This window comes from Pan troglodytes, chromosome 1 (assembly GCF_028858775.2).
Source record: "Pan troglodytes isolate AG18354 chromosome 1, NHGRI_mPanTro3-v2.0_pri, whole genome shotgun sequence".
In the NCBI taxonomy this organism is placed as follows: domain Eukaryota; kingdom Metazoa; phylum Chordata; class Mammalia; order Primates; family Hominidae; genus Pan; species Pan troglodytes.
In genome coordinates, this window is record NC_072398.2 from 41,193,029 (window position 1) to 41,211,211 (window position 18,183).

At 44.1% G+C, this 18,183-nt stretch overlaps 1 protein-coding gene and 1 long non-coding RNA gene across 3 annotated transcripts in view; one reads left to right on the forward strand and one right to left on the reverse strand.

Moving 5' to 3' along the window:
- LOC104004702 (uncharacterized) lies at positions 1-5,710 on the reverse strand. Its single transcript, XR_008541223.2, has 5 exons — positions 5,403-5,710; positions 2,960-3,130; positions 1,488-1,560; positions 1,038-1,117; positions 1-946 (listed from the first exon to the last, which is right to left on the reverse strand). It is a non-coding gene; the product is annotated as an uncharacterized LOC104004702 (long non-coding RNA).
- The window catches only part of CD34 (CD34 molecule), a 24,852-nt gene continuing 12,365 nt past the window's right edge, over positions 5,697-18,183 (forward strand). Inside the window, exons 1-3 of one of the 2 annotated variants that reach the window (XM_514160.8) lie at positions 5,697-6,105; positions 17,096-17,278; positions 17,873-18,126. In XM_514160.8, the coding sequence (XP_514160.2) occupies positions 6,027-6,105; positions 17,096-17,278; positions 17,873-18,126 (516 nt within the window). In that variant the 5' untranslated portion in view covers positions 5,697-6,026. The remainder of the gene's footprint in view (positions 6,106-17,095; positions 17,279-17,872; positions 18,127-18,183) is intronic. The other variant, XM_001167752.7, reaches the window with a different exon arrangement.

The window sequence follows — 18,183 nt, forward strand, 5'->3', positions numbered from 1 at the left end:
GGAAGTAACATATAAGTATATTTAACATATGTATATATACATGTAAGTAATTTGAAAACTTTTATAATTTAAGTATCTGTAATAAATTAAGACAAATTATTCACAAAGAAGTAATAGCACAAATTAAAAAGGGAACACACTCTAGATAAAGTACAGATTAACAAGCAAATAGGAATTTTATCAACAACAATTTGAAAGGTTTGATAAATACTCAGTTTCCTAGGAAAATAACAAAATGTACTCAAGAAGAAATTTTTTTAAATCTGAGTATTCAACAATTACAAAAATGCAAGCAGTATTGTTAAATAATCCCACATTAAATACTAGGCCCAAATGATTTTACAGGCAAGTTCCCACAAATCTTAAAAGGAAGTGATCATCCCAGTCTCATAAAAAAACTTTTCTTGAGTATAGAAAAAAAGGGAAATACTCTCCAACTCATTTTATATGGACTCTGTAACCCCAATACCAAAACCAGACTATGACAAGAAGAAAAGGAAAAATTACAGGGCTGTTTCATTTATGACTATAGAAGCAAAAATCATAAATAGAAGATTGTATTAGTAAATTAAATTCTACAGTGTATAAAAAAGATAATACACTGACAAAGTTTGGTTTAACTCAAGAAGGCAAAGTTGATTTAATGGTAGAAAATCTACAAATGTAATTCACCATACTACCATATTAAAAGAGAAAAACCATATGTAATTTTAATAGGTATAGATAAGGCATTTGAAAAAAAATCATCATTAGTTCATTATTAAAGAAAAAAATCTTTTAGTCAATTAGGAATAGAAGAGAATAACCTTAACGTGATAAAAAGCACATATAGGCCAGTTGCAGCAACTCATTCCTGTAATACCAGCACTTTGAGAAGCCAAGGTGGGAGGATCACATGAGGCCAGGAGTTCGAGACCAGCCTGGACAATATAGCAAGACCCTGTCTCTAAGATAAAATAATAATTTAAAAATGATGACTAAATAAATAAAAAGCACATTTAAAAAATTAAGCAAATGTGGAAACATTAGAAGCTTACACTTCAAAATCTGGAATGAGGTGAGGATGTGCATGATCACCACTCCTTTTTATCCTTAGATGTTCTTGCCAGTATATTAACTTAAGTAAAACAAATCAGTTGCAGAAGGATTGGGAAGGAAACATAAAATTATCACTATTTGCTTGTGATAGGATCATTTACATATAAAACCCAAAATAATCTATAAATACTTCAATCTAATAAGATAAGTTAATAAGGTAGCTCAATAAAAGATTAATATAAAACAATAAATTGCAATTTCATACACCAGCAACAAAAATAATTAAAAAGAAGATAATATTTGCCATAGTCTTAGAGGACATAAATTACCTAGGAATAAATCTACCAATGAATTAAATGAATTTATCATTTAACAATAATGAATGAATTAAAACCATTACAGGAAAAATTATAAACTTTAATGAAGACTCAAACAATGGAGATATATACCAAGTTCTCTGAAGGAAAGATTCCGTTCTCCCCAGGTTGATCTATGGAGCAATTTTGATCAAAATCCGAAAGGCTGTTTTGGAAGGAAATCTGATAAGCATTTATAAAATTGTATATTATTATTATTTGGAAGAACAAAGAGCCAAGAATAGTCAGGGCATTTCTGAAGACAATTTGGGAGAGGAAAACTTGCCCTACACGTGTCTGAACTTATTTAATGCTACAGTAAAAAAGGCAATGGCGAAGGCACTTGGGGTGTCCATACTGACCAATGCTAGAGAGCCTAGAGCCAGACCCACATATGTATGAAATGTGGAACACGACAGAAATGGCATGTCAGGTCAGAAGGGAAAGAAGAGACTACTCAGTAAATGCAACTAGGAAAATGGTTAGCTGTATGAAAAATACATAAAACTGGATTTCTGCTCGTTATTTATTTTGTCTCCCTCAGCCCCAACCTCACTCCTCTGTACTTTTCTCTATAATACTGGCTACAATGTGTGTTTGCTCTGTTACATGAGAATATTCAGTTTCATACAGAGGACAAGAAAAGCAGGTGGGTGAAACTCATCAGATGTATTAACTATAGATACAAAGTAAGCAAGTCATTTGTGAGACATAAGCAGAATTCAGAAGATGTGCTAAAAATGCAGGATGAGTATCCCTTATCCAGGATACTTTTTGGATTTTGGAATACTTGCATTACACTTATATGTTGAGCACCCCATTCCAGAAATCTGAAATCCAAAATGCCTCAATGAGCATTTCCTTTGAGTGCCATGTCAGTACTCGAAAAGTTTCAGAATTTGGAGCATTTCAAATTTCAGACTTGGGATTCTCAATCTATAGTAAGTTAGTAACCTGGAAGACATGTAAAACAGAATAAATGGAATAGAATACAAAAGGATGGAACAAACAAGAGTGCTACTTACAGGTAGAAAAGGATAGGAAAAAACAAATCATAAGCCATGAGGTATAGATTATGCCACCTTCTGGCTGGTGTCCATGTCATCCCTAAATTGACTACCTACTGGTGGCACCTTCTGGCCCCCCATAAGCTCTACCCAAGAAATACTGGCAAAAAGTATGGCTTCCCAGAACACTGACAAAGACCTGTGGCCAAGCCTACCTACCCTTAAACATCTCTCAATAGAATGAGTATACCTTGGTTCCAAGCATTTTCCTCATATTGATCCCCTTACTCAATCTCAGTTCTGGTCCTCATAACTATACCACTGCAGAGCAAAACACATGACTGAGGCTGTGAGACTGTGCAGGACTTTTGCCCTGCTTGCATTCCCAAGTGTATCAACCTTGCATAAATCTGTCCCCTTGGTTCTGGCTCTATGCTTTAAATAGATTCCATAACCCTTGTGATTTGATCATCATAATTTGGTCTGAGCCTTCCTGATCTGTGGCCTCTGGAATAGCCTGCCTATCATGGAGGCAAACATTGCATCATGGTGACTTACCACAGGACACTCGTTCCCAGACTCCCTTGTCAGCTGATTTCTTGTTAGGTTCTGCCAAGAGGAGGCACTGGAGGGAGACTAGAAGGTGGAAAGAGGAAAAAAGGGACTTGCAGGTTGTCACTGCATCAGTCCAGCATCTGAACACTTCTACCGCCAAGGATCCCTGCCAAACTGAAAAAAAAAAAAAAGTTTGCAATGTGGGAAAAAAGTCTTGGTTCCAAAATATAAAACTGGAAAATCAAAATTCACAAATTTTTCATTAAATGCCTACAAAAATGTCAACTCAACTTGTAAACTGCAATTCAACTCTTTCATAGTGTCATGTAAATATAATAAAGTTTGAATTATAAGAACAAAATGAATATATTTTAAAATTCAGAATTATAACAACCATTTTCCTTACTTTTTTAACATCAGACATATTTGACATAGGATGAGGTCCTCTTTTAGGTTGATTGACATGATGCGTGTGTATTTTGGGGAGGGGTGAGGTAGGGGATGTTTAATAGTAAAAGTGGTTGTGACCTCCAAGGGTCTGTAAAGGGCCTGAGACAGCCTCTGACTCAGTGTATTTCTGTTGTATCCTCCATTTTGTGCGGTGTAGCTAACATCTTCTAGCAACAGCTTATGAAGCAGGAGAGCAGAGAATTGAGGAGCAGCCCAGAAAGGCTAGAACTTTGAAGACACTACATAGCTCAACTCTACCTGGCCTGTGAGGAAATGTAAGGCTGAGGTCCCTGGGTACCCTTGTGTCCAGTGGCCAGAACCTGTGTTTGGGGGTGGCTTGGGCAAGGGTGTGTGTGCTTGGGGTGATGAGTCTCAGTGACCCTGGAAAATATGAAGAGTGGCCAGTTACTGTCTAGCTTTGTAGTTCTGGGGCTATCCATAACCTTGCAAGCCAGAGAAGAAACAGCTCTGGTCTCTCAGAGGAAGGGATTTGCCAGCCTCCCATATCCCCTACTTCTATTTTTCCTCCCTGAAGCCTGACATCCACTTCGCCCTTGCTCCTTGTACCCAGCAAGTGTTCTTTCTATACCAGGGCTTCTTGAACCTCAGTGTGCATGAGTCATGGAGAATACTTACTCAAAGTACAGATTTTGGCCCTCACCCTTGATTCTGTGTAGACCATGCTTTGAGAAAACTCTGCTCCACAGAATCATTCTCTCTCTCTTTGCTCCCAAAGCTAGTTAAGAAGTTCAGGTACTAAAGAAAGACAAGTTATTTCCCCTGTTTCCCGTGGTCCAGCTATGGGAGACAAATGGTATTTAAAGTAACCAGAAAAAAAAATCTGGAAATGGAAGTTAAAGTGGACCAAATTAGCTTTCATATCTAGCAGGGATTACAACCCCACATTTGTTCTCAACTGCACACTGGATGCCTGAAGCAGACCCAGCGGTCCCTGGAGCTGAGGAAGTTGAGGGGAGTGGGGGGCCTGGCAGTGTTGGACCTAACTCCTTTTCCCTGTTAATTGGGAGTCCCAAGGACCAATGACTGATTTTAAAATGCATGTTTGCCACTCCTTCTGTCCCCAGGCCCTTGCCATCACTATGTGATCAGTTCTGAATCATCATTTGTACTTTGAAACAGATTCATACCATTCCGTTGTATTCAATCAAATTAGCATATCAGGCCTTTGCTCTTATTGTGTGATGAAAGACTTTGTTCCCTGTTTAAAGGAATGCTAGGCAACAAGACCAGAATAAGGAGATTTTGGGTTTGTTTTTAGACCTGGATCCTTCTCCTGTGCAACCCCAACGCATAGTAGGTTTGAGATGGACTATAAAGGTAAAGCTACTTTTATAATGCTAGAGTGTCTGCGGAGAAATCAGAAAGGACCACAGAGTGCTGGTCTGGCTTCTCTTTTTTCCCTTTAGGCTATGTGGTACAGACTTCATGGAAGAGCCTGAACTGAGTATTTATAATTTCATGATTCTGCTCTGGATATCAGAGCACCCTCTCCCAGGTTATACCTTATCTGATTCCCCCCCCCACCCCGGTGCCATCATCTGCCCAGGCTGGCTTCTCCTTTCTCCCGTCTCTACGTCCCCAAGACTAGGCTGCCTACCCCGCTCCGAGTTTCTTCTATTCAGTACAACCAACACCCAGAAGAACTGGTGAGGAACAGGAAGCTCAAGGGTCTATCACGTGGTGGAGGATGGAGTCACAGAAAGTCCTTTTTCTGATGGGAGAGCAAGGAGAAATCCCTAGTGGCTTAGACCCAGGGCTGGAGAGGGGATAACTGGGGAGAAGGCATCCAGGGAAGTCCTTTTTCTTTAGGATGATGGTGATGGGGAACTAAATGGGGAAATAAGGAAGGTCACAGGAAAAGTTAACACAAGTTAGCAAAAGGTTAACACAAAAAGGTCTTGCAGGAAAAAAAAAAGAAAAGAAAAGAAAGAAAAAGTCTCCAAGAATGGTTTGGACAGCCAAAATGAATACTTACAGTCACGTATACCTGCTCACTCCTGACGCTTCACTCACACACAGCACAGGATCTGGTGAGGCTATCACTAAATGTGCCACATTGTGGTTAAGTTTTACCTGATTAACGAAATGCTCACACTTCTAAACTGAGGTCCTTACAGTAGATTCCTTTTGCAAGATTGTTACTGGCTTACAACTTAAAAATAAAGGAAAATCACAAGGAAAGAAAAGTGGGGAAAAAATCGGAGGAAACTTGCCCCTGCCCTGGCCACCGGCAAGGCTGCCACAAAGGGGTTAAAAGTTAAGTGGAAGTGGAGCTTGAAGAAGTGGGATGGGGCCTCTCCAGAAAGCTGAACGAGGCATCTGGAGCCCGAACAAACCTCCACCTTTTTTGGCCTCGACGGCGGCAACCCAGCCTCCCTCCTAACGCCCTCCGCCTTTGGGACCAACCAGGGGAGCTCAAGTTAGTAGCAGCCAAGGAGAGGCGCTGCCTTGCCAAGACTACAAAGGGAGGGGAGAAGAGAGGCAAAAAGCAAGAATCCCCCACCCCTCTCCCGGGCGGAGGGGGCGGGAAGAGCGCGTCCTGGCCAAGCCGAGTAGTGTCTTCCACTCGGTGCGTCTCTCTAGGAGCCGCGCGGGAAGGATGCTGGTCCGCAGGGGCGCGCGCGCAGGGCCCAGGATGCCGCGGGGCTGGACCGCGCTTTGCTTGCTGACTTTGCTGCGTGAGTACCGCCCGCGCGCCGCGGCCGCTTGGCTTCGCCGCGGGGAGGGTGGAGGCTTTCTGGGAGGCTGAACAGCAGAGCAGAGTCTCACGGAGGGAAGGGACCCCTGCCCAACCCACGCACTGCCGCCCACAGCTGCTTCCCCCCGGGGCCAGCGCCTCACCTGGGAGCTGACGGGGGTGGGAGGGGAAGGGAAGGCCATCACCCCCGCGAGTGTGCGTTAGCCGAGGTGTGAATCGGTCAGCACGACTGGTTCCAATGGACTGAGATAAAGCGCTTTGGAGATGCCAGGGTCTCTTCTGGTTGCCAGAGGCGCGGAGTGCGAAGTTGCAGCCAGAACCGGGAGACTGGGGAGGAGAGAAGCAGGAAAAGTTTTGTGGCTCTTGGTTGATTCAGAAAGTATAGACCCGGAGCGGATTGCTGGGAAGGGGCCGGTGTGCCCACCTTGCACAGGGACTGGGAGAGCCAGAAGTGGACATTAAGGAATTCGAGGGAAGCGAATCAGGGATGAGGCTCCAGGTCCCAGGCCAGGGGTGTTCGGAATGAACAGTCCGTGAAAAGGAAAAACAAAACCAACCAACCAACCAAACAAAAGCCTTGCATTTAAGATTGGGAAGCTGAGTTTGAATTCCCACTTCAGCAACCCCACCGCGGAGGAGGTAGAAGTAGACAGAATTTGCTCTGCGCCCAGCCTCGCTCGCCTTACCAAAAACCGTCACCCCTGCACAAATTTCAAAACTTGTCACCTTTTGGAGTTTTCTTCCTCTGCCCCTGCTCCAAGTTCTAAAGCTAGTGGATGGGTTAGAACACTGCCCCCACTCACCTACACATATCCTTACTCTTAAGGTCTTGCTCTCACTTCGGTTAAAAAAAAAATAGGCACCCGGTAAATATTTATACTCGATTACTTTCCTTGGGGAATGACATTCTCCACCTCATCTCTTTGCACTTGGAAGGTTTGAAACTTTTGAAACTTTGTACATTGCTCTCCCTTTTGCTTACAGCACTCTAGGGCTCCCAATTCTGTACTCTCACTACATCCTAAGGGCCACCCACTGTGGCCCTGCAGAGTGACCTGGACTAGACCTCTTTGTTCCCAGTCTCCTCTGTTGTCCATCTTTGGGTCCGCCCAGCTGGGGAGAGCTGCCCCTGGGCTGGAGGAAGCTCTGAGAGAAGTTTGGGGTTGCCCTGTTTGGCAGTCCTGGATGTGTGCTTTGGGGCAAGGAAAAGCTATCGCTGAGGTTTCAAAATTCTAGAGTGGGTGCTAGACTAGGCCCTCACAACAGGAGTGAGTCGGCCAGGTGCAGTGGCTCACGCTTGCAATCCCAGCAGTTTGGGAGGCCGAGGCAGGCAGATCATGAGGTCAAGAGATCGAGACCATCCTGGCCAACATGGTGAAACCCCATCTCTACTAAAATTACAAAAATTAGCTGGGCATGGTGGCACACCCCTATAGTCCCAGCTACTCGGGAGGCTGAGGCAGGAGAATCCCTTGAACCCAGGAGGCGGAGGTTGCAGCGAGCCAAGATCCTGGCACTGCACTCCAGCCTGGGAGACAGAGTGAGACTCCGTCTCAAAACAAACAAACAAACAAAAAACAAAAAACAAAAGAAACAGGGGTGAGTTGGCCAGTGGTGCAGATTCCAATCAGATGCTCCATTCTCCTTTGGCTACACAGCTTGTGATGACCTGGTCCTCAGCCGAATGAAGTCCACCCTTTTCTTATTTCCTCAGCTGGTGAGTGTCAGTCTCGCCTTGGCCTGCCGAGGTTGGGGTTGGGGGAGCAACACAACCTTGGCAAAACTTTGGACTGATATGCTGAGAATATCCCAGCTTTTGGTGGGGAGGGATGGGGCACAAGGCCCCATTCCCAGCCTTGCCAGACTACTTGAGCCAATTGTAGTTTTATGCCCTTCCCAAGAGCTTTCTAGGGTTTTTGCTTGGATTTGTTTTGTTTTGTTAATACTAGGAGTCATTTTCAGTCCTGGGATACATTGTGGGATAAATGAGATAACTGAGTGTACCTTGAAATGCTACCATAGGGCCATTGCAGAAATGCTATTGTTATTGTAAAATTTAGGGTAGAGGGGATTTCTGTGGTTTGTTTTCTCATCATTTACCCCAACAAAGAGCTTGTTTTGGGAAGTTCTTTTTTTCTGTCCCTTTGAGAAGGTGGCATGTGCATAGGCACTGCAACTAACCAGAAGTGGGCTGTCTTTGTTGGAAGTGGGGGAGATCACAGAGCAGAGTCAGGGTAAGGGGCTCAGGGGCCACCAGGCAGCACTGCCAGAGCACTGGCTGGAGCAGGAAGCCTTTCAGGTAATTAGGGAACCCCTTTGTCAGGCTCAGGGTATCTATTTCCTCCAAGCTTTCCAAGGCCTGTCCCTATCCTCACTCTAACAACACCCCCAGGCCCTCCCCGTCACATTCCTCTTCTTCCTTTGGGTCCTTCGTGCCTGCTGACCCCACACCCATATCCTGTCCAGGGCTACATGTAAGAGGGGAAAAATAAAAGGGAAAAGAATTTTATCAGCTATTTTCCAGAGGGGAGAGGACTCCACCCTTTGAATCTCTGCCATATGGCGACCGAGGAGGAGCAGGCTTGGGGACCTCTGACTAATTCAGTGGTCCCCAGTGCTCCGCACTTGTAGACCCAACCCAGTTGGCACCACCTTTGCAGATGCATGTCTTCAGCAGCATTTCTGTTCGGCTGATAAAACACACAGGGACCTGGGGCCTCTTTTTCTTATCCCTTTGGCTCCACCTCCTGGGCTTCCTCATTCCCTTGTCCTCATCTCCTTCCTTCGCAATCTTTGTCTCAAAAAGCTTAGGGCAAGAAGTGCCAAACTGCAGCAGATAAACTCAGCTGCAGAGTCCTACAAAAACAAATGAAAATGAGGAACAAATTCCACTTCTTACCGTTGGTCTCATTGCCTGATTTCCTTTAGACCCTGAGCTGGAGGGCCTGGGTTTACTTTCAGGGCTGGATGGTTACCCAACTCCACTCTCAGGTACTTGGGCCTCCCGCTCTCATTGACTTTGGTTGATCTAACTAAATGGCTTGCAGTGTGGAGAATTAAAAATAAGAAGGTATGGAAAAAGAACACAACACCACCCTCCAGAAGAAAATTCTCACAGTCGCCAGGGCTGTGAGAATTCCATATTTTTCCGGGCTTGGACTTCTCTAATGAGAACATTCTCTTCCCTCCTTAGCTAATAAATGAAAACATAGTATCTATGACTTTTAGTCCCAGAGCTGGACGTTGTGCTAAGGAGAAAGATGCGTGCATGTTGGAAAGATGGAGAGACAAACAAATGGGGATGCATATAAAGGTGTACTTCTTAGTACCTGTGCTCTTGGAGCCCGTCGGAATGAGTTACTTCCCTTCAGATGCAACGGAAAAGGCCTTTGGGCTTAATTGGGAAGTAGGCTTCTTCTTGATTTGGAAAAATGAAATCAAACTGATACTTCTTAGAGAGGAGTGGCATCCCTAGGCAGCTGATTTAAGAAAATGTCTTAAGAGGTCTTTGAGTGACAAAGCCTAGAACCCCAGACAATCCTGGATGAGCAAAGGTAGGCAGGAGGCTGAATTGCTGAGCATGATAAAATGAAGTGAAGCCTTGTGTTTAGGTGGGCACAAGAGACACAAGGCTGAAAGGACTCCAGAGCCCAGGAAGAGCATATAAAGGGTGGAGAGGTGCCTGGAGTCATAGCAGGACAGTGATGGGTGGAGGATGGAAAAGACCTGGGAGGAAATTTTTTTTTAATACATGGCTTCATTAGCACAGTAATGTCTAATATTTCAAGGTTATGCCATTGTCTCCCCTGGGCTGCCCTGTAATCTCGTTCCATGCCCTCAACCTTTCAGTAAATACTGGCTACACACACTAGCCTTGTGTTAGTGGCTCTCTGGGGAGGGTAAAGTAACTTACTTTACCTTGGCTAACTTACGGTGAAGTGGTATACTAGTGCGGACAGGGAGCCATTGAGCCATGGAGCCACAGCCCAGGAGTCTGTGGTGCTGGTAAAATGGAGGAAGAGGTGACAGGGAGAAATGTAGGTGCCCAGAGAATCTTCAAAATAATCAGGGTTCCACAGTAAGTGGATGGGGTCCAAGACATGCTATTTTATTTATTTATTTATTTATTTGAGAAGGAGTTTCTCTCTTGTTGCTCAGGCTGGAGTACAATGGTGTGATCTCGGATCACCGCAACCTCTGCCTCCCAGGTTCAAGCAGTTCTCCTTCCTCAGCCTCCTAAGTAGCTGGGATTACAGGCATGCGCCACCATGCCCAGCTAATTTTGTATTTTTAGTAGAGACGGGTTTTCTCTATATTGGTCAGGCTGGTCTCGAACTCCTGACTTCAGATGATCCACCCACATCGGCCTCCCAAAATGTTGAGATTACAGGCGTGAGCCATGGTGTCTGGCCAAGACATGCTATTTGAATATAAAACAGAAATCTCGGTACACTGGGAACCCTCAGGCCACAGACCCTTGGTTTATATATACTCACACCTTAGCTTAGCCTTTGAAGCTTAAGAAGGCATCTGCTCAGTCCCTTGTTCTAGTCTAGGATGACTGAAATTCATGGTAGGCCTCAGAGTTGGACAGCCCCCTAACACGGATGCCTCCTGAGTGTTTGCAGGAAGCATGGATGGATCACTTATCTCCCAAAGTGGCTCATTTCATTCTTATAAATAGCTACATCATTTTACACTTTTTCCTTGGATTGCAGTGAAATTGGCCTTCCCATAACTTCTAATCATTAGTTCTAATTCTATTCTTTGGGCTGGTACAGATTTAATCTGGTCCTTCATGACAATACCTGAAGATGTTTCTAGTGGGCCCCACTAGATTACAAACTCCTTGAGGGATTGATTTAAATGACAATGACACTAACACCTAATGGAGGAAAGAGATCCAGCTCTCATTTTGTACTCTCCACAGCACTGAGCGAGATCCTTTGCACATCACTGGCACTGCAGAAAAATGAGAATGAATACACAGAATGAATGTATCCCTTATCCAAAATGCTTAGGACCAGAAGTGTTTCAAATTTCAGATTTTTTCAGATTTTGGAATATCTGTGTAAACATAATGAGATGTCTCAGCAATGGGACCCAAGTCTAAACATGAAATTTGTGTTTCCTGTATACCTTATATACATAGCCTGAAGATAATTTTAGACAATATTTTTAATAAACTTGTGGATGAAACAAAGTGTTGACTGTGTTTTGACTGTGACCTGTCACATGAGGTCAGGTGTGGAATCTTCCACTTGCGGCATCATGTTGGCACTCAAAAAGTTTCGTATTTTGGAGTATTTTAGAATTTCTGATTTTCAGATTAGGGGTGCTCAACCAGTGTAAATAACATGCATCTTAAAGAAAGTTATTTATTTTTCCTCCCCAAATTCTTCTTTTCCATATCAGGGGTCAGCAAACTTTTTCTATAAAGGGCCAGAGAGTAAATATTGTAGGCTTTAGGGGCCATATGTGGTTTCTGATGGATGGTCTACTTTGTCTTATCTTACGACACTTTTAGAAATATAAAAGCCAGCCACGCACGGTGGCTCATGCCTGCAATCCCAGCACTTTGGGAGGCCGAGGCAGGCAGATCACCTGAGGTCAGGAGTCTGAGACCAGCTTGGCCAATATGGCTAAACCCCGTCTCTACTAAAAATACAAAAATTAGCCGGGCATGGTGGCACATGCCTGTAGTCCCAGCTACTTGGGAGGCTGAGGCAGGAGAATGTCTTGAACCTGGGAGGCAGTGGTTGCAGCCAGCCAAGATCGTGCCACTGCACTCCAGCCTGGGCAACAGAGTGAGACTGTCTCAAGAAAAAAAGAAAGAAAGGAATGTAAAAGCCATTATTTACTGACTGACCATACAAACACAACCCCTGAGTCAGGTTAGGTTCACTGGCCATAGTTTGCCAACCCCCCATCTAGATGAAATAACACTAGACCCTCAACAATATGACTTGGTTTCTAGAACTCTCCTAATCCTGGTTATCTTCACATGAACACTCCCCAATTTAATTAATTCCCCCTTAAAATATAACATGAGTACAAGACTGCTATGGCTAGAGGTAGCTGGTAGGAACACACCTGCCACAGTTGTCCTCCAATCCTATTGCTTTTCCTAAACTCCAAGGATTGTGCTAAGCGCCAGGAGTAAAACACATAAGAATAAGAATGGCTCCAGCACTTTAGAAATTTATATTCTTACTGAGGTGACAGTTAGACCTATCCTGAGGAAGCAGCATATATGATTTTGTGGCAGATGAGTCACAGAAATAAGTATCTCATGCCCTCTGAGAAGCAGAAGGAAGGGGCCTAAAACAAAAGATATCCACTATTTCTTGAACTTTTACCAGACAGGATAACTGCTTCTACTTCTTAGCTCCTTTGTTCCTCAAAACAGCTAAGACATAGGGACTACTTTTATCTCTGTTTTACAGGTGAGGTTTACAGAGTTGAAGTAACTTCCCAAACCACAGCTAAAACATGGTAAAGAAGCCTTTGAATGTGGCCTGTCTGGCTGCAGAGCCTGAGCTCTTTGTCTCTGGGCTATACCGCCTTCCTGGTGATACAGTCTGTGGCTCCCAACGGCCTACTTCCTGGCAGAGGCTGGCATGTCCCTTCATCCTAGTTCTGTAACTCTATGGACTAAGATTCCCAGGAACTCCTTCAAGATACTCCTCTTGATCCAGGTGCTAGAATATGAAAGCATGGGCAAAATAAGACCGGCAGGCTAGGAGATCAGGAAACAGCACCAGGAAAAAACTAAGGAGGGCTGTGAAAAGCAAGACCAAGTATAGGAAAACTCAGTCTCTTAAAATATGGGGATTTAGTTATTTTGGTAGCAGAGCTTTCTGGATCGCTGAGGATTTGCAAACTCACTTTAAAGAACAAAAGAATCTTCAATTTACTAGTGGCAGGTAGAAATATTTTCAAAATGTATTGCACGTGTCTTTGCTTTCTTAGAATATCCCCCGAAAAGGACTTTATGACTCAGATGTATCATGAACATGTTGTGGCTATGTTGCAACTCAGTGACATCATTAATGCTTATTAAGGTATAGATATCTAACCTATTCACTCCTACCATAAATGATTCAAGAAAACTGGTGTGAGTTTTCATACTTATGTCTGCTTTTCATTTATTTCTGTTTCTTAGTTTTCAGCTGTTGCTTCTCCTTATTATTTGCTTCTAATAGGCTCTTCCTACGTTTCAACTTTAGCTAGGATATCAGATAACCAGGGTTATTAGAATTATGTGTAAAACAAGAATAATTGACTCTGAAGAAGTACCTGAAAGTTCAGTGCATGACTTTTACTACATGAATTTTGTAACATCTCTTAGAATCCTCATTTTACTAATTTCTTGAGACCTTGTCTCCTCCCTTGCTCCCAGTTCATGAGTTGAGATCAACTAGAGTAACTAAGGGTCAAATGGAGTCCCTAGGGAAACACAGTTAATAAGGATGGACTGAGAAGTAAACAACAGAAGAGAGCTTTTTATTCAACTTTAAATTGTACTATAATTCTTGTAGGCTTGTGGGTAGGGACTGTAACTCCCATCTAGAATGAAAAGGAGTGGAAGTTTCATCAATTGTCTCTTAGGATGTGACAAGCTCTCACTGACTAGTAGGCTCCTGCTACTCCCCTACAGAGATGGGAGTCAGAAGGTCAGATAAAGAAAGGTCAGTGTTTGATGGTTTAATGCCATGGATGTGTGTGGGAAGACAGGATAAAAAGAGATCTGTGGTCAGTCTTGACTCTCATAAATGTCATTCCTCCAGGGCTCTAGAGACTGTGAACCTAAAAGATGCACTCTCCCTGCTGTGCCGCAGTGTTTATGCCAGGATTGGCTCCAGGCCCCTGGCTAAGGTGTCCCCTTGCTCCGCACCAGCTCAGGCATTTCCAGTCACTCAGTTTTGTCTTTCTGCCCTCCCACTTGTCCTGTCCCCCTGGTGTCTCAGAGGGTGCTCTGCTCACCCTGGGGTCAGAGCCCTGACTCTGAAGTTGGGGTCCGTTTCTCATTTTCAGGTGGATCCTGCTACTCATTCCACAGTGCTTGGCCTGGTGGTGGGTGGAGGGGCTGCTGCAGCTGCGAGCCTGACCCCAGTGGGTCAGTAGCTGGCTTGGGTCCAGAGTTGCTTTGCTCTTCTGGAACAGGCACCTCTGTCCTCAGAACTAGCAGCAGGTCTCACTCCACATCTGGAAAAGTTCAAAAGTGTTTGTCTAGGTGAAGGAGGCCCTTTAGGGGAGGGGATTCAAAAGCATGACATCATCTCAGTCAGGCCCAGCTTCCTCTGGAGAGAGAAAAGGGCTAGGCCAGGGTGGACCAGATGGGGTCCCCAGTAATCAGTATGCTGGGGGCGAAGAGGAAGAGAGCAGGCAAGAAGAGGAGTCTTGGAGTGGTGCCTTGAGAAGGTGATCCTTTAATTCAGTGTCTGAATACTGTCCCCTTGGATGAATTCAGATGAATCTGACCTTAAAGTCATAGTGGTGAGAGGGTCCCATCTAAACAGGAAAGAAGCCTGGATTGGTTTCTGCATCAATTTATTTTGATCAACCCACCTCCTGTTTAAGCCAGATGGGAGCCCATCCTTTTCTCTCCAGAGATGTGGGGAATAAATTCTGATTTTTTGGCAGTTTAGACCCAGCCTAACCTCCTTGTTGCATCTACTCAAGAGTCAGCTAAACGTCAGTGTTCCATTGCTGCTTCCCTTCATGAACTATGGCCTTTCTTTTGGGCAACACCTTGGTGATTCAGGCTCTTCATCTCTAAGACAGAGATAGTGATATTCCTTCTCCCCACTGCTTACCTGACACATAACAGTAAGACACGATTGCTGCAGTCACCATTAATAGCAATCTGCTTGCAGCAGGTTGTGGAAGGAAGCAGATATGAGAGAGTGAAACCCTTGTCATCACCTTTAGGGAAACCGTTCTTGGCCCCAGGTTGATGGCCGTGAAGCCAAAAGTCTAACTTCCCTCTTGATCCTGAGGGAAACAAGAGATGTCATTCTACCTTGCTGTTTACCTGGAAATCGCTGAAAAGTACAGATCTAGATCCCAATCAGGAAAATTTAGAGACAAGCTTTAGGGTGGCCTGGGACCCTCAGAGGCTCTTCCTTGAAGATGCAACTGCCTTTGTGAACTCTAGATACCAAGTTCACCCTTAACATTTACAAGGCCCAAGGCAAGAGTACAACAGAGGCCTACATACTATATTTCTAAACATTTCAAGGTTGTAAGTCAGGCCAACTAACTAATAAAATATCTTCTATCCTCTTACCTTGACAAACATATCTTCGTGATCACCTGGAAGGCCAAGTTTCAATTTGGGATGCTCAGATTCTTGGAATTCAGTGCCACAGTGCGGCTTAGCAGGAAGAGATGGCTCCTGGCCCCAGCCCACTTCCCTTCATCTACTTTCTACCCATGACTCTGGCTCACATTGCAAGGCAATTGCATGTGTGCCTGGGACACCCCACCCACAGGCTTAAGCACTAAGCACTAACTCTTCTCCCTGCAAGCAGTCATCATTTGGCCACCACTGGGCCTTGGGGGTGTACACCCTTGTGCTGCAGTTCCCCTTAGCAGGATGGACTGGGAGAAGCGGCCCATCATGGATGTGAGCAAAGTGCCATTTGATCAAGAAGTGCTAGGACTTCTGGTCCCCACAGTATGACCTAGAAGAGAGGGTACATCCTGATTGGTCCTCACAGGAAGCAGGACAGGGTGTGGGCTCTTTGAGGCATAGGGTTCAGTCAAGAAGCTTCTCCTTCCTGTGTCTAATGAGGATACTGACTGGGAATGGTGAGTAACATCTATAATCCCAGAGCTTTGGGAGGCCAAGACAGGAGGATCACTTGAGGCCAGGAGCTTAAGGTTACAGTGAGCTATGATCTCACCACTGCATTCTAGCCTGGGTGCTGTGGTGACAGAGCAAGACCCTGTCTTTAAAAAAAAAAAAAAAGTATGTATCCCAGGATATACAGAAGAGATGTGCAAGGACACTCATGAAGATCTTCAGAGAAAAATGAGATCCAAAACATTATACTATAATACTATAATAACTTAGCATTTGTTATCTCATTGTTTATCCCAACAATCCATGTAAGGTAGCCAGAAAAGACCCTTACTTAAGAGGTAAGAGAGCTGAGATACATACATGCATTAAATTACATGGTTAGTTATTGGAAGAGCCAGAACAAAGCTTGTCTACCTTCCCACTACATTGATGAGAAACCAGACCTTGTGTTCCCTGGTTCATTAGCTGAATTCCTAGGTCAGAGCATGCTAAAAGAAGAAAAGGAAAGGCGAATGGGTTTGAAGGCCATGAGCAAAAGGATGAGGGGAGTATGGGAATGGGGAAGTCTGAGAAGTATAGATTTTTAAGGGGATCGCATAGAGACAGTGAGTCTAGTGATTATTCCAAGAGTTAGTGTACTGGATGGAGAGTGACCAAAAAAGAGGATACAGTGAAAAGGAAAAAGAAGCATGACCTTTTGCACACATTAGATCTTTGCAATATTTATGCAGGTGTAATTTTAGATTTTAGTATGTAACTAAACATACTATGAACATCACCTCATAGTTCCACGTTGCTACAGTTTTTATAATGTTTTTCTTTCTAATGTTTGTTTATATGATTATATAATGATTATGGTATATTAAGTGCATATATCACTTATCCTATCATAATTCATTTAGTTGTTCACGTTTCCCTCCTATAAATAATACTGTATGAGACATTTGTATGCAAATAAATCTTTCCTTCCCTATGTCCTCAGGGCAAATCTGGTAGTGGGAAATTAATCCACTGTCCAGGATTATGTTCTTGTTGCTGCCAACAAGGGGCAGCAGGGAATGTTCTAGAAGAATTCTACCTGAAGTCAGGAAATTGCTTCAGGTGATATCACCAGGCTGATATCTTTAGGTTCTGATTCTTCCTCCTCATTTCCCTATAGCCTCTGGGTTCATGAGTCTTGACAACAACGGTACTGCTACCCCAGAGTTACCTACCCAGGGAACATTTTCAAATGTTTCTACAAATGTATCCTACCAAGAAACTGCAACACCTAGTACCCTTGGAAGTACCAGCCTGCACCCTGTGTCTCAACATGGCAGTGAGGCCACAACAAACATCACAGGTAAAAACAGCATTTGTGTCAGATCCCTGAGAGATGCTGGTGATGCTTGGGTAAAGCATTTAGGATGTTTTCAGACCGCTCCCCTCTCCACAGAGGAAATTATACAAGTCCCTAGTATTAATGACTTGAGTATCATGCTTAGGGTGCCCTGAAGTAAGTTCTAGATAATTCTTCCTTCAGTGACAGTTTTCTCAGGCCCATGTCTTGGGAGCTGATCCTGATCAGTAATGCCTTCATACCCCTTCTCTCATGCTGAGTCCAGCTTAGTGATAAAATAAGGATCAGAAGACTCAATAGAGATCTCCGATCTCTTCTAAAGGAAAGAAGGTGGGTACAGGTTCAAACTGGGGGTCTTTGGCTTCTCTAAGGTAGACCAGCATCTATTTCAGTTTCAGGACACCTCTAATACATTCTAGATTCTAGCTCTGGTTCCAACAGCTTGAAATGAGTTTGGTCAGGGATGGGACACGAAGTAACTGTTAACTCCCCAAACTCCCTTTTCTGTGTTGAAGTGCATGCCCATATCATGACCTGAGATTGTGTGTATGTATGAGCACATGCACACATGTACACCCATGTTTTGGTCTCTTCCAGAAACGACAGTCAAATTCACATCTACCTCTGTGATAACCTCAGTTTATGGAAACACAAACTCTTCTGTCCAGTCACAGACCTCTGTAATCACCACAGTGTTCACCACCCCAGCCAACGTTTCAACTCCAGAGACAACCTTGAAGCCTAGCCTGTCACCTGGAAATGTTTCAGACCTTTCAACCACTAGCACTAGCCTTGCAACATCTCCCACTAAACCCTATACATCATCTTCTCCTATCCCAAGTGACATCAAGGTGGGTGAATTGGGCCAAAAATGGCAGATTGCCCCTCACTTCATATGTATGCAGGCA